At 50.5% G+C, this 24,286-nt stretch overlaps 1 protein-coding gene across 3 annotated transcripts; it reads left to right on the forward strand.

The window, feature by feature from the left end:
• Positions 1-1,338: 1,338 nt before the first annotated feature.
• On the forward strand, positions 1,339-23,255 carry Slc41a1 (solute carrier family 41 member 1). Of its 3 annotated transcripts, none has more exons than XM_048809536.1 (11): positions 1,339-1,357; positions 3,934-4,955; positions 12,251-12,358; positions 13,733-13,804; positions 14,382-14,526; positions 14,671-14,847; positions 15,354-15,501; positions 16,348-16,427; positions 17,386-17,520; positions 17,847-17,995; positions 20,633-23,255. In XM_048809536.1, the coding sequence occupies exons 2-11, from the start codon at positions 4,581-4,583 to the stop codon at positions 20,816-20,818; spliced, it is 1,575 nt and encodes a 524-aa protein (XP_048665493.1). In that variant the 5' UTR covers positions 1,339-1,357; positions 3,934-4,580; the 3' UTR covers positions 20,819-23,255. The 3 variants fall into 3 exon arrangements, with proteins under 3 accessions (XP_048665493.1, XP_015339243.1, XP_015339244.1); XM_015483757.2 differs by lacking the exon at positions 1,339-1,357 and adding an exon at positions 1,860-2,263; XM_015483758.2 differs by lacking the exon at positions 1,339-1,357 and adding an exon at positions 1,860-2,263 and having other exon boundaries at positions 14,671-14,817.
• The last annotated feature ends 1,031 nt before the right edge of the window (positions 23,256-24,286 follow it).

A 24,286-nucleotide genomic window follows, 5' to 3' on the forward strand; every position in this document is an offset into this window, starting at 1 on the left:
TACTCTCCGTGTTATGATTTGTTAATCTGTGCACTTAGATTTTGAACACTATCCCATATGTCTAAAATGCTTTCACTTTTTGGAAAAGTATCCACAGGAAATAAGGGGGATTAAAAAATGGAAAATGTAAAGAAATAGGACTGGGGCTGTAGCTCAGTAACAGAGCTAGCAGGTGTGAGGCACAGGGTTCAATGATTAGCATCACATTAAAAAAAATAAACAAATAAAGGCATTCTGTCCATATACAACTACAAAAAAATTAATAAAGAAATAGGAAGAAGATCAAGATTTTATACATAGGTAGCTGAACAAGCTGTCGAGATGAAATAGAGTGGGTTGGGGGCATTGAATGGAGTAGGGAAAAGTTGTCTCCAGTTCCTGACTGGACATACACATCAGTCATAATTCCCAGCCCAACCTTAGGGATTCACAAACCTGGTATTCTGGAGGAGGCCTAATGTTTCCCAGTATCAGAGCTACTTCTGTCTTCAGGCTGAGAGACTCAGTATTTAAAGCCAAAATTGGGACCTGAGACACTGACATTGGCTTCACTGGGTCCCCAAAGATTGTAGGCCCTTAATGCAATGCCCCAGTAGCTGAGCTGCTAATCCTAGGGTACTGGATTGGAGGGTATGGGGCTGGTTGAGTGTATGATTTATGATCGCTGACCACAGGAATGACTTGCTCAGGTTGCTGTGTGTGCCCTCGGTGCATTCATGTGCTGAAAATTCCATAGCCAGCCCTGACACTTCTTCTCAGGTACATCTCTGTTTCCAAACTCCCGTACAAATGCCCCGTGAGCCATTTTCCGCGAGGAAAAGGGCAGGAAGGAACCTCTGGTCACAGGTTCCACCGACAAGAGAGGAAAACCTGACAGTGGGGGTTCCTTTTGGGGGAAGGGTCACATCCCCTGCGCGAAAACATCCCAGAGAGAATGAATATTGTGGGTTTGCGTTGGAGAGGTGGGGACACCCCAGGGAGGAAGTGGCAAAAAGCGAGCTTGGGAACACCCCTCTTTGATCCCACCAGGTGCGTCAGGGAAACTTGGATTTCATTTCGCTCGGGATGGAGGCATCTGCCCCACCACTACCACCCGTGCGGCCACGAGGCTCAGTGGGTCAAAGGAAGGCGCGCCCCCCTCCCGGCCGCCGCCCTTACCTCAGGTGATGTGTGTGCGACCCCGGCCGCGAGTCTGACCTCTTTTTCCCTCCCGCCCGCCCATCCCCACCCCTTTGAAGGCTGGGACTTTATTAAGACCGGATTCGTAAGGGCCAAGTCATTTGCTTTGAGGAACGCGGAACCCGGCGGAAGCGCGACGTGACCAGTCAGCGAGAGAAGAGCGGCGTCCAAGAACAGGGTAAGGACGGTTGGGTCCGGGGACTAGAAGCGGGGAAGGAGCAGCGGATGGCTGCTAGAGCCCGCGGGACCGGAGCTGGTTGGCTGCTCCGCAGGGATGTTGGCCGGTCGTCTGGAAGGCCAGAGGCTCGAAGGAAGCACTCGAGATGCAGGGGTACCCGCGCACAGGCGCACTGGCCTTTCTAAGGCGACAGGAGCTCCGGCACCGCGGAGCGGACGCGATGGCGGTGGGACTGCGTAGTGAGTGTCGGCCAGCGGGGACTTGGGGCGGGCCACTGGCCGATGCGCGCAGGGACCTGCTGGCCGCTGCGGCGACGGCCGGCTCGCAGTTCCCGTCACTCCTCGCCCTGCTTTTCCCCGGCGCCCCGCCTTCGTAGCACAAAGCGAAGGAAAGGGGCCGAGCCGAGGTTGGGCCCGCCCTCACACCGCTCCCCGATTGGCTGCTGCAGCTGTCCGTCCAGAATCTTATTTATTATTATTTTTTTTTTTGATGGAGGAGGGGGTGCCTCCCAGTCTGCCCCAGATCACGTTTGCCACCGGCAGCCAACCAGTCAGGCCCAAGTCGGCGGGCAACAAGCGATTGGGGACGAGAGAGCTCGGCTCCCCAGTTCCCCTGTCCAGGTCCCCCCCCACCGGGCCCGAGGCGGTATATCCTGCTCTCCCCGGTCACCTCCCACTCGTGGAAGCGGAGCTGCGGCCTCGCTGTAACGCAGAAACGAAATGTAGCCAGCCGGGTGTCGCGGCTGGACGCTCGCCTTGGCTGGGGGTGTGGGGGGGCACGCGGGGGGCCGAGGAGGACTGCCAAGGAAGAGGAGTGATGAGAAGAGGGGGAACCCTGCACCCCCCGAGACCACGGGCCCCTGCTGCCACTCACCAGGCGCCCCCCTTCCTCCCAAGCGAGGGGCAGGTCAGTGCTGTTGGGTCTGGGGACCGGGGTAGGTAGCGGAGGGCGGGAGTCTTGGCGCGTAGCGCATTTGCTGAGTGTGAGTCCTGGAGAGACGTCCGAGGCCACCCAGTTACTTCTCCTCCTCCGTAGGGTTGGGGGGATACCAAAACGGGTCTTTTTTTTGTCCCCTCCTGGGAGGAGGGTATGGGGCGTCTCTGGGCCTGAGGCCCGTCCCAAGTCTCCTTACTGTAGGAGTGGGTGAGGGACCGGCTGCTTCTCCCGCAAGCCCCCCTTTCAGGTTAAGTGGCCTGCCAGGAAACCAGGAGGGGGCGGGGGTGTCAGGTTTTAGCGAACTCAGAAACTTTTCTGGCATGGGCCAGTGAACTCAGAGGTTTCTCCTGGCCCTCTAGTGAAGATCTTTGAAAGGACCCCAGTACACTGATTGGAAAAGGGGTCTTGGTGGTGACTGAATTGATAGGAAGAGAAAATAATTCCCTTGGACCTGTTCCTGGGGTTTGATTCAGCCTTTTTCCCCAACTGGAGTTGACTAAGTGTGAGTGTGTGGAATACTTAAGGGCCTGTTCATCCTACCTGTGGGAACCCCTCTTTCAATTTATTTTTTATTTCTGAGAGTCATTCTGATGAAATGAAATAGGTTGAAATCAAGGCCCAGGGATCCCTTTAGTCAAAGAAAAGAAGGACCATGACAGCCAAAGACATGATTTGGGAGCAAGTGCATATTAGCTTATGGTGCTTGGGATTTTGTTTTGCTTCTTTGCTTTTCTTTTTATTTTCTATTGATATTTTGGGGGGTTTGTTTTCGTTTTTAGGAATTACACTCTATCAGACTCACTGAATCTGATCTGGAGAACAGGGGGATCCTAGATTACTGATATATATGAATAATAATGAAGAATAGTTTTACCGTCTCTCCCTTCAAATGGAGATAACTGCCTTGTCCTATCTGACAAGCTCACAGGGCCAAACACAGGGGAAGAGAAGCAGAGACAGAAGCCTGGACCAGAGTCAGCGTCTGAGCTTTTTGTAACACTGTTGACTCTCAAGGGCAGGAGTGGGTAGGCCTCTGGCTCTTGGCCTTGGTTTGGCAGGCTTGCCCCACTGCCCAGGGAGTCCTCCCAGTTTCGTTGAGTTTTTTCCCCTTAGGGACTGTAGCGTTTGGTGGTCTGAGGGCTTTACTCTGATCAGTGTCCTGTCTTACTGTTGCTGTCTTGTGATGGTAAACAGTAACCTTCTGTAGCGGGGTGTCTGTGAAGCAAGTTTACAACTGAATTTGCAATTTTCCCATGGAGAGAGAGATCACACTTAAATAATCCTGAATCTTACTGGAATTCAAAAGGGATCTCCCTGAGGACACCCCTGCCCACCCCAGGCTGCTGAGAAGACTAGGTCTTCCACACAGTCTTCCTGTGGCAGTGGGTGAGTGGTTGGGAGGACGGTGGGAGTAGCACCTGCCGGGCCTCTGGATGTAACCGAGCAGGACCAAGTAATTTTAGTGGAAAGAGAAAGGCAAATAGCAAACTCTATAACAAACTGTTAACTGCCTTGGGGGAGAATTCTGCCAGTATGCGCTGTTCTCTCCTGTATCGTAACATATTCATTCTCTCTCTCTCTCTCTCTCTCTCTCTCTTTCTTTCTTCTTTTTTTTTTTTCTCTTCTTCTTCCCACATAAGGTGTTCCATACAGATTCTCGTGACTTTAAGGACCAGGCAATTGGGGAGACACAAAGTCTTCCCAGGAAGGGAGGAAATCTCTGGAAGAGAGGGGAAAGACAGCAGACACTGCCCTGGGACCACCAGAGCCTGAGGTGCTGTGGGAAGCCGAAGGCACCGAGCAGGAGGAGCAGGAAGGAGCCCCAGCCCCAGGTGGAGGCTGTGTTCTGAAAGATCTGAACTTGGTCTACTTTTTACGAGAGAGGGGCTGCCTCCGGAGGCACTGCAGCCTTGGGCTGGGTCCTTCTCTGGATGCCCCCTTCCCTGAGGAGCTTGCCTCTGAGAACCAAAGAAGATAAGAAGTCAGACAGACTTCCCCCAGGCAAGAGGCCTGGTGGCTGGAGGCAGGCATCTGCACCCCTAGTGGTGGGCTGCTGAGCCTGGTGAGGAGTTTCTTGCTCCCCTCCAGAACCCGGCTCCAGTGCTTCATGGGGCTGCCTGTTGGTGGATCAGTTTTTGCAGTGCCTGGTAGCAGCAGAGAGCCGTGGGAAGAGGACCCGCGGCACCTAAGCCTGGGTTCCCCCCAAGACTAAGATCTTTCCTGAGTTAGGGAGAGAAAAGCAGAAAAAAAAAAAGAAAGTTCCCCGCTCCTCTCCTCCCTGCCCGTCATGTCCTCTAAGCCGGAGCCGAAGGACGTCCACCAGCTGAACGGGACTGGCCCCACTCCCTCTCCCTGCTCTTCAGATGGCCCCGGGCGAGAGCCCTTGGCCGGGACCTCAGAGTTCCTGGGGCCTGATGGGGCTGGGGTGGAGGTGGTGGTGATTGAGTCTCGTGCCAATGCTAAGGGGATTCGGGAAGAGGACGCCCTGTTGGAGAACGGCAGCCAAAGCAATGAAAGTGACGACGTCAGCACGGACCGTGGCCCTGCACCACCCTCCCCACTCAAAGAGACCTCCTTTTCCATCGGGCTGCAAGTGCTGTTCCCCTTCCTCCTGGCAGGCTTCGGGACTGTGGCTGCTGGCATGGTGCTGGACATTGTGCAGGTAAGGCCTGAGCAGGGTGACTCCTTGGGAAACTACAACTCTTGGAACTTCCTCTCTGCCTCCCTGTCAGAAGCATCTGCTGCGTCCTAGAATACTGTTTCCCTTTGGATCACATCCTCAGTTTCTTCTTGGTCTCATTACTTTCTACAGAAGCTGAGTAGGGTAGTATTGCTTAACAGTAACAGATTTAAGTCCAGAGCTCAGGCTTGGGGAGGGAAGAGAGGACAGACGGGGCTGCTTCCTGAGCCTTCCTGCCAAACCCAGCTCAGTAGGAGACATCTAGCTGGGTCTCCTCCTTCTGCCTTCTTTCCCTTTCACTTGAGGTTTCAAGGATACCCAGGGTAGAAAGCTCGGTTTCAAGTCTCTCCTTTATTCACCTGCTGGGCAGGAATTTATTCAGCTGCCAAGAGGGTCTCAGATGAAGTGAAAAAGCTCTTAAAGGCATTTGTGTTGCTTATCTTCCTGCAACTTTGGCAGAGTCTCCTTGGGGAATGGGGATGGGCACATGCGCCGTATGCACGATTTGGGGCGTTGGCATAATAAGACCTAAAAGAGCTAATTATGTGCTGTAAATTGGAACACAGTGTAACCAGGCCTGGGCAGAACTGTCTCTCCTCTTTGCTCCTCAACTTGCTGTCATGAACCTGCCCTGGGCAAAGAGGGCTATTTATGAGGGTATTGGGTAGAACGAAGCATAAAAGTTGGCAAGACCTGGAAGCTGAGAGCTGGTGACATGCTTAGCTCATTGTGAATTGGGACTTACCCTAAAACCCTAGGTCAGAGAGATAAAGTTGCATTTCTGGGTAAAAGTTTTTGAAGCACAGTATGAAGGTACCCTTTTAATTTTTTATTTGGAGACAGTCTCAATAAGTTGCTCAGGGCCTCACTAAATTGCTAAGACCAGCCTCAAATTTGTGATTCTCCTGCCTCAGCCTCCTGAGTCACTGGGATTACAGGTGTGAGCCACCATGCCCTGCAGGTGCTAGGTTTATCTAATTCAATCAACAATGTGTTTCAAGTTCCTGCCAAGTTCTGGGCTCTGTCCTAGGTACTCAGATATAAGGAAGCAGGAGGAGATCTGGCCTGTGCCTGTTGGGACATCCCCACCAAGGTCCCCACCCACCCACCTGCCCAGTATTTCCTGACATACTCCCAGAGGAACACAAAGCTCAGCATTACTTCCCCTGTGCCAAGTCAGTACTACAAACCATGCATGTAGTGATGCAGTGACTGCTGGTAGAGTTCACCCTATGTCCCAGGGTACTGAATGTGGTTGGTTCTAGGTGATTCCTCCAGTACTGTCCACATAGCCCTTGAGCCCTTCAGGAGAACCCTGAACATTTGGTTATTAATGAGAATGGTGTTTGTGTCAAAATGCCCCATACTGCCTCCCGTCTCCCCAAACCTGTTTTCATGAGAATAGTTTCTACATGGAAGTTAGGCAGCTAGTGCCTATTGGGACATCCCCAATAGGCACTCCTAGGGCATCGAGGAAGGGAAGGAGAAAGAGAAGAAATGAGCTAGCACTGAGTTTCTCCACCATTTCCATCCCTTTCCTATGGCCTTGGTCTCATTCTTTCAGTTTTGGGGCTAGTTGGTGTCTGTATAAGGGGTATGAGACTGGGAGTGCTGGCCTAGCATGCAGAAGGCCCCAAGTTTGATCCCCAGCACCACAAAAAGAAAGAAAAGGGGGGCGTGCCAAATCAGGATCCAATGGTGAACTCAGAAGGTTGTTTTATTTTCTGGATAAAGCATTTTGGGGACTTTTCTATAGTCCCATGAGGTAGAAATCATAATCACCTCTATTTTATAGATAGAAACTAACTATGGCTTAAAATGATTAGGTAACTTACCATTGGTCGTCTGTCCCCAGAGCCTGTGTCACTAACGTCTGAGACCTTCAGCATGGCCGTGGTTTGCCAGTCAGTTAAGCCTGCAGTCTTTATCTTCCCCTGAAGAACAAAGTTATTGGAATCTGGAACAATAGAGCTAGCTTCTGAAGGGAACAAGAACAAAAGTTCTTAGGGGTAGGGAGGGATCCATCGACCACCTATCCTACACTACACGGCAGAGGATTCTAGAGCCTCTGAATCTTGCCTTACACCTGTCAGCCTGAGACATTGAGAGGCCTTTAATGCTGCCTGATGTGCCCCCAGAGGGCCACCATTTGCCCTCAGAGTAGCATTTCACACACCTCACCCCAGAGGGTCCAGTTGGTGTAGATGACAATGGCTGGTTTGTCCTTGTCCCCCTCCCCCAGCCTTCCCACTACAGCTGAGCTGGAGCAGGCCCTGCAGATGACTGCTGCAAGATCACAGGAGGGGGTGAGTGCATAAGGTCAGGGACATGGGACTATAGGAAGATTCTTACTCCACCTCCAGGGGAACAAAAGGGGAGACTGAAGATCTCAGACACAGAATGATTTCTAAGAATTCACACCTGTGTTCCCCCTTCATACACTAAGATGGCTGTCATTGAGACAGCCTGAAAGTATCTAAGAGACAGGGATCATCTGGAGGAGGTGGCTATAGAGGATCCCAAAGTCACAGAGCAACAGATAGAAGTCTGTGTGGGCCCTGGTTCAGATGCCTCCTTGGTCCAGGGTCCCCCGTGCTGCTACCGACCCTCTGGTCTGCTCCGTGTGTGTGCGAAGCAGCCTCTGCAGTGAATGTGGAGCTCATGTACCAGCCAGAGTAGAAAAAGGTTAAGTGAACTGCAGTTCCCTCCAGCTTGACCACTGTAGCCAGAAATTCCTCCAACATTTGGAAGGGAAGCAGACTTGGGCCCAGTGTTGGCTTCAGAAGGGGATTATATAGGGAACTTCAGACTGCCAGTGTTTTATGGTCCTCCCCCAAGTTTGGTCCTAGGCTGCTGCAGTGCATCCCACTCCCTTTTCCTGTCAGCCTTTGTGGGGATGGAGATGGTGTGCAACCTCCACTAGAATTTTCAGCTAGGTTAGGATGGGGAACTCCCAGGACCTTATTTTAACTCCTCTTTTTGCAAAGGATCCCAAGAAAAGTAGATAGACACCTGCCCCAATACCTTCTCCTCTGTGTCTACCAAAGAGTCTACAGAGATGAGAATAGATGGCTGTGTAGCCTCCCCAAGAGTGGGGAGCAGTTCTCTGGCAGCTGACCTCATGGCTGCCACTGTTCCTGGGCAAGCACTCAGGTCCCGTCTTCCTTGACCACCCTTCTGCATTTGCCTGTTTTGGGGACCCCCATTGGCTTTTCTCATATTTGAACATACTGTTTGCCTGGTGTTACCCTGAGTCCCTTCTGTTCAGACACCTCAAGGATGCCTCTGGGACACGTTTCAGACCTATGGAGGCAGGGATACTATAATTTGACCTCGAACCCAGGCCTCACCTTGAAAGGTCAGCTCCAGCTCAAATCTCTCAGGTTCTTGTGCAGCCTGGTGCCTAGAGCTTGAATCTAAGAATTCAAGTCTTCTTAATGTCTGAATTCCATCTCTTCCTGGCTCGGACTTTCCTCCTTGCAGCTACCCTCCTGGAGCAGAAGACTCGGGCCAGAAAGCTTGAAGACAGCTGAGGGTGGATGTGTGAGCCTGGAGGGGCAGAAGAAGCAGGTTTGAAGTATAAGGAAGAGGTACTGGCAGGGCCACTGAGGTTCAGGACTTAGGGTGATTGCTCAGAATCAGGATTATTATTGAGTGTGGGAAGAACAGTCTCATCCTCCACTTCTAAACCATCAGGGAGTGATGAGCCTTCCATACCAAGGAGAGAGAGAAAGGAAGGGGGCTGTGCTTCTGAAAAGCAGTGAAAATCCATAGATGCTCCCCCTGCCCCCAAGCAGAGCAGGGCTTCCTGGACCCTTTTCCATCCCCAGCAGAGCAGGAAAGTGTAGGTGGCAACTTGGCTGACTGCTTTGACTTCAGGGGCAGACACACTCCCAGCCAGAATGAACAGGAAGGGCCCGAATTAGGCCAAAGGAGGAAGAAGAGCTACTCACTATCTGTCCCTGCCACATCCTACCCACTCCTAACCTCAGGACACCCTGCTTCCTAGGCTGGTTCCACATCACCAGCCTCTCAGCCACTCTTCCCAGAGCCCTGCGCATGCCTACATGTCACAGCCTCCCTGTCTGAACTGCATCTTTGAGAGGGTTTTGTGGGTGAAGAATGTATGTGTGTAGGAACTGACTGTTCTGACCCAAGTGCCAACGTTGCTGGGCCAGGGGTCAGGTAGTTCCAGGCTGCTTCATAGGGGCTATTCCTGTGGCTGCTTGTTCTCCTTACATGTCTCAGCCTATCCCTCCTAAAACCCCATTCCTTCTAGATGTTTCTGTAGTTAAAAGAAAGGGTACATGTTTGCCAGGAAGTGAAAAGATTTGGGGATGCTTAGAATGGTAACCAGAAAGGCTTCACTGAACTGTACACATTTCTTTTCTTAAAATAAGGCAAGTAGGGGCTGGAAGTGTAGCTCAGTGATAGAGCACTTGCCTAGCATGTGGGAAGCACTGGGTTTGATCCTCAGCACCACATAAAAATAAGTAAAATAAAGGTATTGTGTCCATCTGCAACTAAAAATATATTTAAAAAAATAAAGACCAGTAATAATTTCTTACAAACAATTCAGAAAATACAACTTGCATACCCCTGAAGTATCTCCCCCGAGGCTTTTTACCCCGCCAGCCCATACCCACTGCACCCACCTAACTGGGAAGCTCAGCTGTGCATGGAGCTGGCATCATGGAAGCAGACAGGGCAGATGTTTGGGGGCAAGGATACGAGATGAGGCTGTGCTTTGAAAGCTCGCAGTCAGCACCCTTGTCAGGGGAGGGGCAAGGAGGTGAACCCTTCCCCCTTCTGGAACTGTTGTCCAGTTTGGGAAGAAGGAGCCAGTAAAACTAAATGAGGTCAGGACTACAGGGAGCTGGAACCCCAGTGGTGTGCACCGGCCATGTCCAAGAGTAACAGTCCCTGAGCTCCTTCAGGCTGATGGCGCTCACTGGGGCTGCCTCCCAGGTGAGAAGGGATTCACATCCTTGCAGTGTTTGGAAGGGGCCTCTTCAAGGGGCTGCCTGGAAGCTCAGGAGCTGCTGTTGAGGTGGGAGGTGCTTCCTCCGCTTCCGACATCATCAGAGAGGGGCTTCCCTGAGGAGAGTCCTGGGTCCTTTCAGACTATAAGAAGAATCCTAGGGTCTACAGACAAGGGTATGCTCTGACACGGATGACATGAGCCCTTCCCCAGGTTCCCGTTATGGCCCCCAACATCTGCACACTGAACTGTGATAAGAAAAAAGAGGTCCCAAAAAGAAAAGAGAGCTCTTTGCATTATGGGACTGCCCAATGTCCAGCCTCCTCTAGTCCCTTTCCCTTCCCCCAGCCCCCTCTGATAGTCTTAACTCATTTAAAAAAATGTATTATTATTGTGGTTAAGAAAAAAAACACATGGGGGCTGGGGTTGTGTCTCAGTGGTAGGTCGCTTGACTACCACGTATGAGGCACTGAGTTATATCCTTAGCACCACATAAAAATAAAATAAAGGTATTGTGTCTACCTACAACTAAATATATATTTAAAAAAAAACATATAAAATTTACTGATTTAACCATTTTGAAGTGTATTAAGTATATTCACAGTGTTTGGAATGCAACAAATCTCCAGAATGTTCATCTTTCCTAGTTGAAACTCTATATCCATTCCTCCCCCACCCACAGCCTTAGGCACCCTGCTTTCTGGTTTTCCTTTTAATGAATTTGACTACTTCAGATACCACATATAAGTGGAATCATATAATGTTTGTCTTTGTGCAGTTGACTTGGTTAGTATAATGTCCTTAAGATTCATCCACAAAGTAGCATCTGACAGGATTTCCTTCCATTTTTAAGTTTGAGTAGTATTCCATAGTGTGTATGTACTGCATTTTGTTGATCCATTCATCTGTTGACAGACACTTGAATGCATCCATATCTTAGCTGTTGTGAATAATTCAGCTATGAACATGGATGGATGTATCAATATTTCAAGATCCTGCTTTCAATTTTTTTTTTTTTTTCAGCATTGGGGATTGAACCCAGGGACACTGTACCATGGAACTCTATCCACAGCCCTTTATAATTTTTTTTTTTTTTGAGATAGGATTTCACTAAATTGCCGGCTGACCTTGAACTTGTGATCTTCTTGCCTTAGCCTCCAGAGTAGTTGGGATTACAGGCATAAACCATGGTGCCACCTCCCCACCCCCATTTTGTGAAACATTTTGCAATCCCACCAACAGTGCACAAGGATTCCAATCTCCACATCTTGCCAACACTCATTATTTTCTGTTTGTTCGCTTGCTTGCTTTCATAGTAGCCATCCTAGTGGGTGTGGGGTGGTATCTCCATATCTCACTGTGGTTGTGACTTGCAGCTTTGCTCATATTTAATGATAAAGTCATGGTGCTAGAATTGCCCTAGAGACCATCTAATCTGGTTCCTGAATTGAGTGTTTTAGTCAGGAGTTTGAGGTCCCCAGCTGGGCTATGTGAGGGGAGCTAGCATGAGGTCCCTCCCTGGGTCTCTTGTAGAAGACCCCAGGCTCTCAACCAGTGCCCTCACCCATTACAGCACTTCACCTCCAGGCCACAACGCCCAGACCAACCTGCACACATCCACTCGGCCACCTACCGCCCACCAGCTCCTCTCTCTCCAAAACTGGAGGCTTTCCACTCTAAAAACAAATAAAGGAAACCACATTGCCCATTAAGGCCAAGGAGGGGACGAGGGCTGAGGGAGTGCAGAAGAGGCTCAAGAAAGCCCCTAGATGACCAGCATTTAGAGCCGACCCGCACAGTCTGAATTCAGAGCCTGCTCAGGAGCGTCGCCATGGCTGAGGCCCAGAGCCCTTGGAGATAGAAACCAAACAAACGCTCTAATCTTCCCAGCCCCATGGAGCCCAGCTCTCCACAGCTGAGACAACACCGCCCAAGGCTGAGGCCAGGGAGAAACTAAAGGCAAAGGGCTGGACGTGCAATTGGAGCGGGGATCTCAAAGGAGTTCTGGGGTGTAAGCAGGCTTGAGGTGGCTCAGCCATGTGGGTCCCCACCACCTTTTCCCCTTGGCTGCAGAGGAAGTGGAGCCATGCCAGGGGTCACCCCAATCTGGGGACGGAATGGGGATTATGTTATTAGGAAGCTTGCTTTGCTTCCAGGTTCTTGGAGGGAAGGTGCTTGGTGCTCTCTCCCTGCTCACCCCATTTCCTTCCCAAGACCCTGATCCCAACCATCTATTCAGCCTCAGTGCCAGTGCTTTGGGACGCTGAAATTCCTGAGCTCTGTTTTCACCTCATAGCACTGGGAGGTCTTCCAGAAGGTGACAGAGGTCTTCATCCTGGTGCCTGCGCTGCTGGGACTCAAGGGGAACCTGGAAATGACCCTGGCATCGAGGCTGTCCACTGCAGTGAGTATCCTGGCTGGGAGGAGAAGATTCTGGCCAACCAGAGTCAGAGACTGGGAGAGGGCCACTCTGCCTTCCTGAAGGGCGGGAAGGGAGGGCCTGGGCAGGTGTAGGGAGATCCCAGGATAGGTGGTTCCCAGGCTTGGTTTCTGGATGTCCCAGCCATCGCTGGATGCCTGTCCCAACCCCTGCTTAGCAACCTGCCTCGTGACTGTTTGTACAGCTTTGACAGGCGGGCACCATGCTGGTTTCTCAGCCTGCACAGGTGGGGGCCGCCTCTGATCTCCAGCCCTGCTCTGCAGCTGGGCAGGAGCAGAGCCAGGCCCTCCCAGCCCCCCTCCCAGCCCATTCCCTTTCCCCCAGGCAACTTGTTCTTTAAGGAAATAGGGAGGAACTGCTCATCACTTCCACCTCCCATAATCCCTTAGACCAGCTGTGACCATTCAGGTACTGAGCCAGATACAGGGCCACAGAGTGGGTGACAGTAAAACTCAGGTGGCCACGGATGTCCCTGCATGGCCAAGAATCTGGAGAAGGTGGCAGAGAGAAGGGGGCACCAACATAACCCATCCAACATTGTCTACCCTGCTCCTGGCCCATGCTACCCAGTCCTTCCCAAACACTTGCAGCCCCAGTCCTACGCCAGCCACTCACATGTCCTGGGAGTAAGAAAGAGATGCAGCTGCCTCTGGGCCCCCTTCCCAACCCTCTAAGCTGGGGGGGGGGGGGGGACGGCTCTTTTTGGCTTTTTTTGGGTACCAGTGATTGGAACNGGGGGGGGGGGGGGGGGGGGGGGGGGGGGGGGGGGGGGGGGGGGCGGCTCTTTTTGGTTTTTTTGGTACCAGTGATTGAACTCAGGGGCACTCGACCGCTAAGCCATATCCTCAGCCCTATTTTGTATTTTATTTAGGGTCTCACTGAGTTGCTTAGCACCTCACTTTTTGCTGAGGCTGGCTTTGAACTTGAAATCCTCCTGTCTCAGCTCCCCCAGCTGCGGGAATTACAGGCATGTGCCACAGTGCCTGGCTTGTTTTGTTTTTGCGATACTAGGAGTTGAACACAGGTCTTCACACTTCCTAGGCAAGCACTTTGCCACCGAACTACACCCCACCCCTTTTAAAATGTTATTTTGAGAAAGGGTCAAAGTTGCTCAGGCTGGCCTTTAAATTGTAATTCTCTTGCCTCAACCTGCCTAGTAGCTGGGATTATAGGTGAGTGCCACTGCGTCCACCTTTGTTCGCTTTCTAGGACATTCATGTCCTAGTCCCAGAGTCTTAGGCCACATGCACTGCCTCTTGATCGGATCAGGGGTCTAACACATGGAGCCCCAGGCCTTTTCAAGCCTGAAGCTTCAGCCCTTCATCCTCCTTCTCCCAGGCCAACATTGGACAAATGGACACACCCAAGGAGCTCTGGAGGATGATCACTGGAAACATGGCCCTCATCCAGGTAAGAGAGCCAGCATAGAAGCCAATGAGCTAAGCTTCCCCCTTAATCATGAGTCTCTAAAAGACTTAGGTCAGGCCCAGCTGGCTCCTGAGTGAATCTCTAGCATCCTGCAAAGTAACTCTAGGAGCTAAGCAGGAAAATAACCAAGATGGGGAGATCCGTGGCATCTCCCATTCAGGTGGAGTAGGGGCCTTTAAGTAGGAGCAGTCTCAGGAGTGCTAAAGTGTCCGCTGCCACTGTTGTCCCATCTCCCCAGGAGGCCACGCGGATTCCAGACTGGACATCTTTCCCCTTGAGTCCCAGGTCTTGACTCTGGCTGAAGTCTTCGGTTTATTGATCTCTGCCCCCGTTCCCAAAGGAACACTCATTCAGCCAGTAAATGTCCTGGGCTCCCGCAGGGTGCACTGCCCAGTCTTAGTGTCTGGTGTGAAACTAAATAAATAAAGACATCCTTCCAGCATGGGAGGACTGGACAATCCAGTCCAGGCTGCCTCCTGGGACTGCCTAGGGCCAGGAAGAGTCTGCTGAGTGCTCAGTGGCCCTCAGCTAAGCAGCCTCTGCCCACTCCTCTCCTCAGGTGCAGGCCACGGTGGTGGGCTTCCTGGCATCCATCGCAGCCGTCGTGTTTGGCTGGATCCCTGATGGCCACTTTAGCATCCCACATGCCTTCCTGCTGTGTGCCAGCAGTGTAGCCACAGCCTTCATTGCCTCCCTGGTGCTGGGTAAGGAAGGGAAGGGAGTGCAGGAGTAAGGAAGGCTGCCCCAGAGTTGTTGACTATGCCTGGTACCTCCACTCTCTCTTTTCCTTTCTTAGTACCCCTTTATTTCCACTCACCCTACCTGGCCCGCCTCCCCCTCCTCTCCAGGTATGATCATGATTGGAGTCATCATTGGCTCTCGCAAGATTGGGATCAACCCAGACAACGTGGCCACACCCATTGCTGCCAGCCTGGGCGATCTCATCACCTTGGCACTGCTCTCAGGCATCAGCTGGGGACTCTACCTGGAACTGAGTGAGGCTGAGGCCACCAAGAGTGGCTCAGGTGGACTCTCGGGTGGGATTGGGAGATGTGGTCATATATTCTTAACTGCTTGGTTTGAACAGATTCAAATTCATGCAGGCAGCAGAGACAGGAGATAAAGTATCAGAAATATATTCCTGCTTGGTCCTGTGGATCTTGTTTCCCTTAGAGGGATAAAGCAGAAAGGATAAAGAAAGGAACTGAAAGCTGGCATCTTCTTGCGAGCTGAAGAAGTGAATAGGAGATAATAACCTCTGAGATCTAGAGGCCTGGAGTCTGGTCTCTGCCTCTAGTAAGTTCAGTGTCAGGGTAGCTCATTACCTTGGTTTCCTCATCTACAAAATGAGCAAGGCTGGTGCTGCTGACCTCTTAGGCTGACAGTGAAGACTAAATGAGGTTGTACAGGTGTTCAGTGTATTATTGCTGGTGATCTGTTGGTCTGTTGGAACATGTGCAGGTTGAGCCTGGGTGGGGGCAGGGAGCAGGGAGCCACAGTGCTCATCTCCCTCTGATTTCTGCCCTCTCAGATCACTGGAGATACATCTACCCCCTGGTGTGTGCCTTCTTCGTGGCCCTGTTGCCTGTCTGGGTGGTGCTGGCCCGACGGAGCCCAGCTACAAGAGAGGTGTTGTACTCAGGCTGGGAGCCTGTCATCATTGCCATGGCCATCAGCAGGTAGGCTCAGGCCCTGAGTTCCCACCTACACCCTGCAGTAGACTCCATTGAAACCCCTGGAAAGAAGGGTCTAGGGAGGACTCCAGAAATGCATTCAATAGTACATCAGTCTCACATTTTTCCAGTGCAGCAGACCGGCACCACCTGAACTGGGTTTCATTCCAAAGTAGGGTGTTTTGACCAAGGAAACTGAAAAAGCACCGCTGGATTCATGGGCACATATGATGTCATCAGGGCCCCAGGAGAGTCTGTCTCTTGGCTCTGCTCTTCCCAGTGATGGCTTACAGCCCAGGTTTACACTTTGCTAACCCCTCCCAAGTCCAGCAGGAAGAGAGATTCTTTACCCCAACAGTTGCGCAAAGTCCTAGGATAGAGTTTCATTGGGTCTCACCTGGTCACGTGTCTATCCCTGAACCAATGGGTGGTCAGGAGCTGAGCTATCATTGACACAGTGTTATCTGGACCACAGTGCCTGAATTTGAGAAAGGTGGTTCCCTGAGGAGGAGCCTAGTGCTGTTACCAGAAAGGAAAATGAATGCCAAGCAGGCAGAATGAAGGGGTCCTCACAGGCAGGCAACCCTGCAGGTGGCTCCTCAAACCAGCTTGGGGGATGGGTACAGGAAGTGGCTGCCTGACCTGGAACCATCAGCTTGTTCTGAGTTCACTGTGCCAAGTCAGGGTGTTCTGAGCAGCAGCTGGTTCTGGCAAGGGAGGCGAGGACTAAAAGATGAGGAGCTATCATGCTTTCCTTTGTTTCCAAGGCTAGATGGGTCTGTTCCTTTCATCCCAGAGACCAGGGAAGAACCCTTCAGTGGTCTTGATGTCATTTTGTCTTTGTATCTCTAGTGTGGGAGGCCTCATCTTGGACAAGACCGTCTCAGACCCCAACTTTGCAGGGATGGCTGTCTTCACACCTGTAATCAATGGTGAGGTTTGAGTATCAGCTATCAAGGGGAAGGAGAGGGACAGGGGAAGGGGAGGTAGGGGGTGGATTTCTGTTTTAATCAAAGTTACAGCAGGCAAGAGAATCCAGCTCAGAGTTTAAGACTATATTGAAGAGACTTCTCACAAGGTAGGGGCAGGGTAAAAGGACCCAAAAGAGATATTGAGGTACCCAGAGACTAGCAACAAAGGGAGAGCCTCCAGGCCTGAAGGCCACAGAGACTAGGAGCCCATCAACATGGACAAGCCACTATCAGAAAGCAGAGAGGGATCCAGAAAGAAATACCTGACCCCTCTTTACCCCACCATCTGTTCACCTGCTGATACCTCCCACTGCACAAACCCAAGTGGAAGCAGCCAGCAAAGGAGGCCAGGGGATCCCTTTGCCGCCTCCTCCCAGCCGTGTGTCCTGGGACTGCCTGTAAATCTGCCATCCAGGACTCAGGGCAAGGCTGAAAAGAGAAAGACTAGGTCAGAGTGTGAAGGCAAACAAAGTAACCAGCACAGATCCTGGGAAAAGCACCAGATTTGAGTTTGAAGCTCAAAACACTACTTGAAACTGATTACCGAAAGGAATCCAAGCATAAGCACCAGGTGCCCGGGTCTGCTCGGAGCATTAGAGCATACGAGGTGAGGCAGGGCTTGTCCCCTGTGCTGTGTGGGCAGGCAGGTGTTCACTGTCCTGGTGGAACATCAGGCTCTGAGTCTGCAGATCTGCCTGTTTCCTTGCCATTGCTCTCATAGTCACACTGGGGTCCCTTGGGACCACCACATTGCCATAGCAGAGAGGAACCTAGAAGATCACTGGGAGCAGGGGTGTATTCTTCTCTTGAGGACTAGGGACTGGGAAGTGCCTACTGAGGCCTCTACAGATGGACACCAAAAAGTAAGAAGGTTGTTTCTCCCCACCACCCTGAGCCTAAGTCCTGTGTGTTCCCTCAGGTGTTGGGGGCAATCTGGTGGCAGTGCAGGCCAGCCGCATCTCCACCTTCCTCCACATGAATGGGATGCCAGGGGAGAACTCTGAGCAAGCTCCTCGCCGCTGCCCCAGCCCTTGTACCACCTTCTTCAGTCCTGGTAACAGCAGATTTGTAGTCTGCTGGTCGCATTCCAGCCTTGGAGTTTTTTGGGGGGCGAGGGGTTTATAATCATGAAGTTTGCTTAAGCTGGGGAGGCCCAGGTCCAGGATTCTCCTTTGCTAAACTGCCCTTTGTTCTGGAGGGCAGAGCCCAGGCCGCAAGGTTATCTTTCCTGGGACATCCTAGGGACTGGGGACCACAGGGTGGAGAAATAGAGACAGTCAGCTGTCTGCAGCCTGGGAGTGGTGAGAGTCCTCCTGACCCTGGCCTGGGACCAGAAATTTTCTCCCCACCAACCTCATGCCCGCTCTTCTCTGGTTACAGATGTGAATTCCCGCTCAGCCCGGGTCCTCTTCCTCCTTGTGGTCCCAGGACACCTGGTGTTCCTCTATACCATCAGCTGTATGCAGGGCGGGCACACCACCCTCACACTCATCTTCATCATCTTCTACATGACAGCTGCACTGCTCCAGGTATGGCCCAGCAAGAGCAGGAGTACAGGGAAAGGCCAAGGCTACTCCCTTCCTGGATAGAAACGGTGGCCCAGTTTGGGCCCATCAGACACCTCCTTCTCTGGCTCTGGGTAGCTGATAAATACTGAACAGAGTTCAGAAGAATAGACAGTGTTTCCAGAAGAATCACTAACATGCTGCATGACTTTGACCTAGTGATTTTACCTCTCTGAGCCTCAGCAATGTACATTTTTTAAAAATTGATTTATTATTTTTTATTTGTAGATGGACATATACCTTTATTTTATTTTTTTATGTGGTGTTGAGGATTGAACCCAGTGCCTCACACTGCTAGGCAATGCACTACCACTGAGCTACAACCCCAGCCCTCCACGATGCACATTTGCAAATTGAGAGGAAGGGGTGCTCAGCAAGTGTGCTTTGCTATCACCATAACTAGCCTAACCACAGAGTTCCACTTGGAGCTTCCTCTGTTTTGCATGCTGGGCTTCATTTAAATAAAAGGCTTCACAGTTTGAAAAAGTGTCAAAACCATTGCACTGGGTAGTCCATCTATAGGAGCCCATCTACCTTGCCATTCCGTAATACTGTGACACTTTCTATGTAGCAAGTCCCCTTTTGCCAAACCTCCCCACCCCCAATTTTAGAAAGGCTGTGTTAGGAATCTTAGCATGGGCTAGGCTTAGAACCAACCATATGCTGTTTCCCAGCAGGAGTTACTCAAGTTGCCATGCTCCCTTGCGAGTGGGGTCACATAAAACCCCTAATGGGAAAAGGAGGAGTGGTTATGCTGAGGGTCTGCAGTGGAGGTTTTCACTTCATTCCTTGGCTGAGATTGGAAGGCGAAGCCCTGGGGCCACTCTCACCTCTGCTCTTTTCTCTAGATCTATGGAGGGGCAGAATATGACACTTAATCCCCTGTAAAGTTCTCCCTGATCCTTTTGCTGCCTCCTCCCAGTGTGTGTCCTGGGACTGCCTGAAGGCTAGAAGTGAGGACAGCTGCTGCCATTCCCATCCTGGAGCATGTCGCAAGGGCCCCCTGGCTGCGTTCTTTATTTGGGACTTTTCTGCAGCTGCTGGAAAGGGTGTGAAGTCATGGGTTCTGGATCTCACCAAGGGTCAGGGCTATAGAACAAGGCACCTGTGTACAGTTCAGGAAGAACGTGAAGGATACTAGAACTGTCACCCCTAGCTTCCCTGACAGAGGACAAGAGAGCAACCAAGTTTGCCTAAAAATAGGTAACAGCTCTGGCTTCTGCCTTCATTAAGGGCTCTGGTCCTGCATCTGAGTCTCTTAGGGCAAAATTTTCATACCACAGTATTTGCAAAGTATAGTTGAGAGTGAAACCTCTCAGATGACTGTCAGGGTTACCGATCTGACATCATTCCATTCTCACATCAACACAGTCATTTAAGGAACCCAAATGTCAAGCACTGTGCAGATGTAGCCTGCCCCACCACAGTATTCTAGACTGAAGTGCATTTTTTTTAATATTTTTTTTTTAGTTGTAGTTGGACACAATACCTTTATTTCACTTATTTATTTTTATGTGGTGCTGAGGATCGAACCCAGGGTCTCGCTCTACTGTTGAGCCACAACCCCAGTCCCACCCCAAGTGCATTTTAAAGTGTGTGTGAATCTCATTAAAATGCAGATTCTCAGCCGGCACCATGGTACACTCCTGTAATCTCAGTTTGGGAGGCTGAAATGGTAGGATCTCGAGTTTAAAGCCAGCCTCAGCCAAAGCAACTCAGTGAGACCCTGTCTCTAAATAAAATACAAAATAAGGCTGGAAATGTGGCTCAGTGGTTGAGTGCCCCTGAGTTCGATCCCTGGTACCAAAAAAAAAAAAAATGCAGAATCTTATTCAGGAGATCCAGCATTTCTGATTCTGGGCCTACTAGCATGATTCTGATCTCGATCATTCTTAATTATATGTAGTAATAGAAGGTAAGTAAAGGCACCGATAAATCAAAGCAGCAGATAATTCACAGCATTTTGAATTGCAGTGCATCATCTGCTTTATGTTTAGCCAACCTATCCACAGTTCTGTTTTGCTAGAACTAATGTTAAAGTAAACTTGCATTCTTTGAGCCCACAACAGCAGAAGGGGAAGGGTCAGGAGAAAGCCAACTTGGGATAATCAACTGTTACTCAGACAAACATGCCTACAGTGGCCTCAAATGCTATCCTTATGCCACTCTGCCCAGAGGAGAAAGCCCTGCAGGAAAAGCTCACTCCACTGCCAGCTTCCTGCCAGGCGCCTGGAGAGGCCAACCTGGCAAGGATTGGAGTGACCCAAGAATGGGCTGACCCAGAATTAGAGGCAAGAGGGCTAAATTCCTGTGTGGGGAAGGACTCAGGTTAGGAAGCCCCTAGTTTGGTAAATTTGGGGAGCCGAATGTAATGCCGATGCCGGCTATGGCAGCATCTTACCTTCTAAAAGGCTCTCATCTCGCCTGTTGGTAATTGAGGGTGAAGGAACACAGAGAGGTTGCCACAGTGGGAAATGCACTGTCCCAGCCTAGCCCTTGTGGCTGGCCAAGCCTCGTGATACACTGAATGGGTCCAATTGTGTGGCCTCTGGCTCCCCCTGGAGAGGGGATGGCTACAAGCAGGACCTTCTGTCTCTCCAGGTGCTGATTCTCCTGTACATCGCAGACTGGATGGTGCACTGGATGTGGGGCCGGGGCCTGGACCCGGACAATTTCTCCATCCCGTACTTGACTGCTCTGGGGGACCTGCTTGGCACTGGGCTCCTGGCACTCAGCTTCCATGTCCTCTGGCTCATTGGGGACCGAGACACAGATGTTGGGGACTAACTTGGCCACTCAGCCTTTTCCCTCTGCACTTCCTGTTTGATTTTTTTTCTTTTGTTTTCCTCTCCCCACCCCCCCCCACCTCCACTCTCACCTCTTTCTAGGACTTCACTTTGATACCAAATTCTCATTATTTTCAATGGGAATTTTTATACATTGAGCCAAGTTTGGGTAGGAAGAATTCAGGAAGGACAGATGGACTGAGATAAGCAGTACAAGTAGATTTTTGAGACAATCACCAAGTGCAATTTCATGGTGGGTGCCTCCAGGTGAGGTGGATTGGGGCAGGGGGTTTCTGTCTGGAATCTGGGGGTATATGACTTAGCTTTAGCAACCTCAGTTGTGGCCCTAATGAGAAAACCTTTGTGAGTGGGTTCTGGTTTTCTGGTTATGTTATTTTCTTCCTTTCTTTCTTTCTTTCTTTCTTTCTTTCTTTCTTTCTTTCTTTCTTTCGTTGAACAGAGGGATAGAACACACAGACATACACACACACACACACACACACAGAAATGGACCAACGTCAAAGCACTGGGCAGGAGACAGCTGCTTCAGGCTCCTGTGATCCCAGCCCTACTCTCTGCCCTCTGGACCTAGGCTCTCCTGCTCTCAGAGAGAGGAAGGTGGACTGACTGTTCAATTTGTGCATGTGCCTATTGCCTGACTGCCTGGTCAACATCACCAACACTCCTTCTAATTGTTTTCCAGATGAATGTCATCCAGGAAGGAATAAGCAGTAGCCTGGTCTCCCTGTGGATCTATGTCTACCCACAGGTTTCCCAAGATCCACATCCTCCCTGGGCCTGGAGGTCTGAGTCTTCATCTCTGTCCAGCCCTCCTCTCTAATTATATCTAAGCACTACCTTCCCCAGAGCTTGCCAAGCGGAGTTCCAAGAATAGGGACAGAGCAAGGATATGTGGAGAATGACTGGGAGGTTGAGGGCAACCAAGGGTGTTTGGTTGCTGCTGTTTCCCCTGAGAACATAATCATGTGGTCACCTTGGCCTCTATTACTTCCTAAAGATCACTCATGCTTTCATGATCATGGAGGTCAGTCTCTCTTGGTTCCTGCCCACAATCATTCATTCACTCATTCAACAAATTCCCAGCCTCCCCACGATGAGCTGTTCAGCAAGTATGGTCTGAAACATGTACTAAGCAATATTTATTGGGTGCCTACTATGTGTTAGGTACTGTGCCGGTCACTGACTAGCCAGTAGTAAGGGAATCACAGCTCTCACCTCACCTCCTTCCCCAGCTTACAAAGGTCACCTGTCCCTTTCAATATGGCAGACAGATTTCCTCATTGTAGGCTTTTGCTTCTCCTTCACCACACCAGGCCTTGCCTTGTTCTTTCTAGACTCCAACACTGCAGTACTGATCAGACCTCAAGTCACCAGTCCCATTGCTTAACCAGTGTTTGTATCTCTAAACTACCATCCTTCACTCTCCCTTCCTGTCCCTCTTCTCCCCACTCATCCCAAAGAGGATTTAGAACTAGCAGTACAGACACCAATTGGCTTCTTCTGCTTCTCAGCCTAGCAAAAAAAAAAAAAAAACTTGAGAGAAATCCGGAGCCTCTGCCTCTTTCCAGCACATAGCTCCAAACAGCTCAGACAGCTGTCCACACTCACATGTGCCAATCTGGGCATGAGGATGCAGACTTCTTCTGACCTGTCAGGCTTTTCCCCGTAAACCCTCTCCTCTGTAACCTAAAGGGCCACCTCCAAGGGAAGAAGGCTAGGCAGTAGGCCTGCTTCTACCAGCACCAGGCCTTACCCTGGGAACTTGCCCCAGACCTCTAGAGACTGTTCTTTCTCTCCCGTTTCCTCCCAGGCCACCTTCTGGAATCATAGAGCCTTAGAACTGGAAGGAATCATAGAGGTTATCTAGTTGGAGTTGTGTCCAACAGAGTTCATTAACACCAGCCTGGGCCTGTTTCTGCTCTTCCCTCTGACCTCCTTTCATCTTTTCTTCCACCTCAGTACACATTTGCACACAGACTCTTGTACAGGCACCAAACCCTGAGGCTGTACCCCTGTGATTTCCAGTCACCCCTGCTCCAGCCTCTCATACCTTCCTCATCTCTGGAGTTCAGCCAGGCTGTCCCTGGAGAATCAGTCCTCCTTTGCCTAGAAAGCAGAAAGCAGGCACACCCCCTGCTCTGAGTGTGTGAGCAGAGGAGGACCATGGGGCGAGAGGGAAGGAAAATGAAGTTGACATCAATAGATTTCATTTCTCCCCCTCCCGTCCCCTCCCATTGTACCAACTGCATGTACCCTTGGCCTGGCTGCAAGGAGCAATATTGGTTTACTCTTGTATCCTTCAAAAGTTAAAGAACTGTGTCTTCAGAGAATTATTTATAGTTACTATAACTGAATTGACAAATGTCAACTTAACTGATAAATTATATTTGGTAAAATAAAGAGGACGTTTATTTAAATGGTTCTCATCCTGTGTGTCTCATCAAAAAGAAACTCCAGCCATTTCTTTGGCCCCCTCTTAAAGTCAAACCCCTTCCTCACTCAGAAATGGGAAGGGACCAAAGTGCTAATGGGCACCGAAGCGTCTCTTCAGTACAAAGATTATGTGACAGAAAACACACAATTAGTCATTTGTTGAGAATCAGTGGTGCTCGGAATCATTACAGAAGGCAAAGGCGGAATCTTTGCTTTTAGGAGATCATCTTGTGGTCACCACACATTACCTCAACTTTCTTGTGCCAGGGGTGTGAGCATCTTTGGGTTGTGTTCTTTTCCATTCAGAGATCTACAACTGGACAAGGTCAAAATGATAATAGCTATTATTTGTTGTATATTTACTATGTGTCTGTGAAGACCTCGTGAGCCCTTAGAAATTTGCAATTGACTACAAAAGGTTTGGTGTCAAGGCAAGCCTGGGCTCAAATCCCAGCTTTCCTGCTTGTATCTGTAGGACCTTGAGCAAATCCTTGACCCTCTCTGAGCTTCGGTTTCCTATCTGTGCAAATAAACTTTTTTTATAGGATAGTTAAGAGATTTTAATGAGACAGTGAACATGAAGCACCAAGTTCTGGGCCTGGTACTTACAAAACCCAAAAGTGCCAATCAATATTACAGTGAATGTGTTGGTGAGCTTTCCATTATTATAACAAAATCTCTAAGATGATCAGCTTCTAAAGAGGAAAGATTGATTTTGGCTCACAGTTCCAGGTTTCAATCCATGGGCAGTAGGCCCCGTTGCTTTCAGGCCTGTGCTGAGGTGAAACATGGCAGGGAGCTAACTGGGGAGCAAACTACTTGCCTCATAGTGGCCAGGAAGCAAACAGAGAGGAAGAGACCAGTTTTCCATAGTCCGAGGGCACACCCCCAATGACCTAAAACCTCCCATTAGGCCCCACCTCTTAACAGTTTCCACTTCTTTCCAATTGTGCCAAGCTAAAGACCAAACCTTTAACCAGAGACCTTTAGAAGACATTCCAGATCCAAGCTATAG

Source organism: Marmota marmota, unplaced genomic scaffold, assembly GCF_001458135.2.
Source record: "Marmota marmota marmota unplaced genomic scaffold, marMar, whole genome shotgun sequence".
Taxonomy (NCBI): domain Eukaryota; kingdom Metazoa; phylum Chordata; class Mammalia; order Rodentia; family Sciuridae; genus Marmota; species Marmota marmota.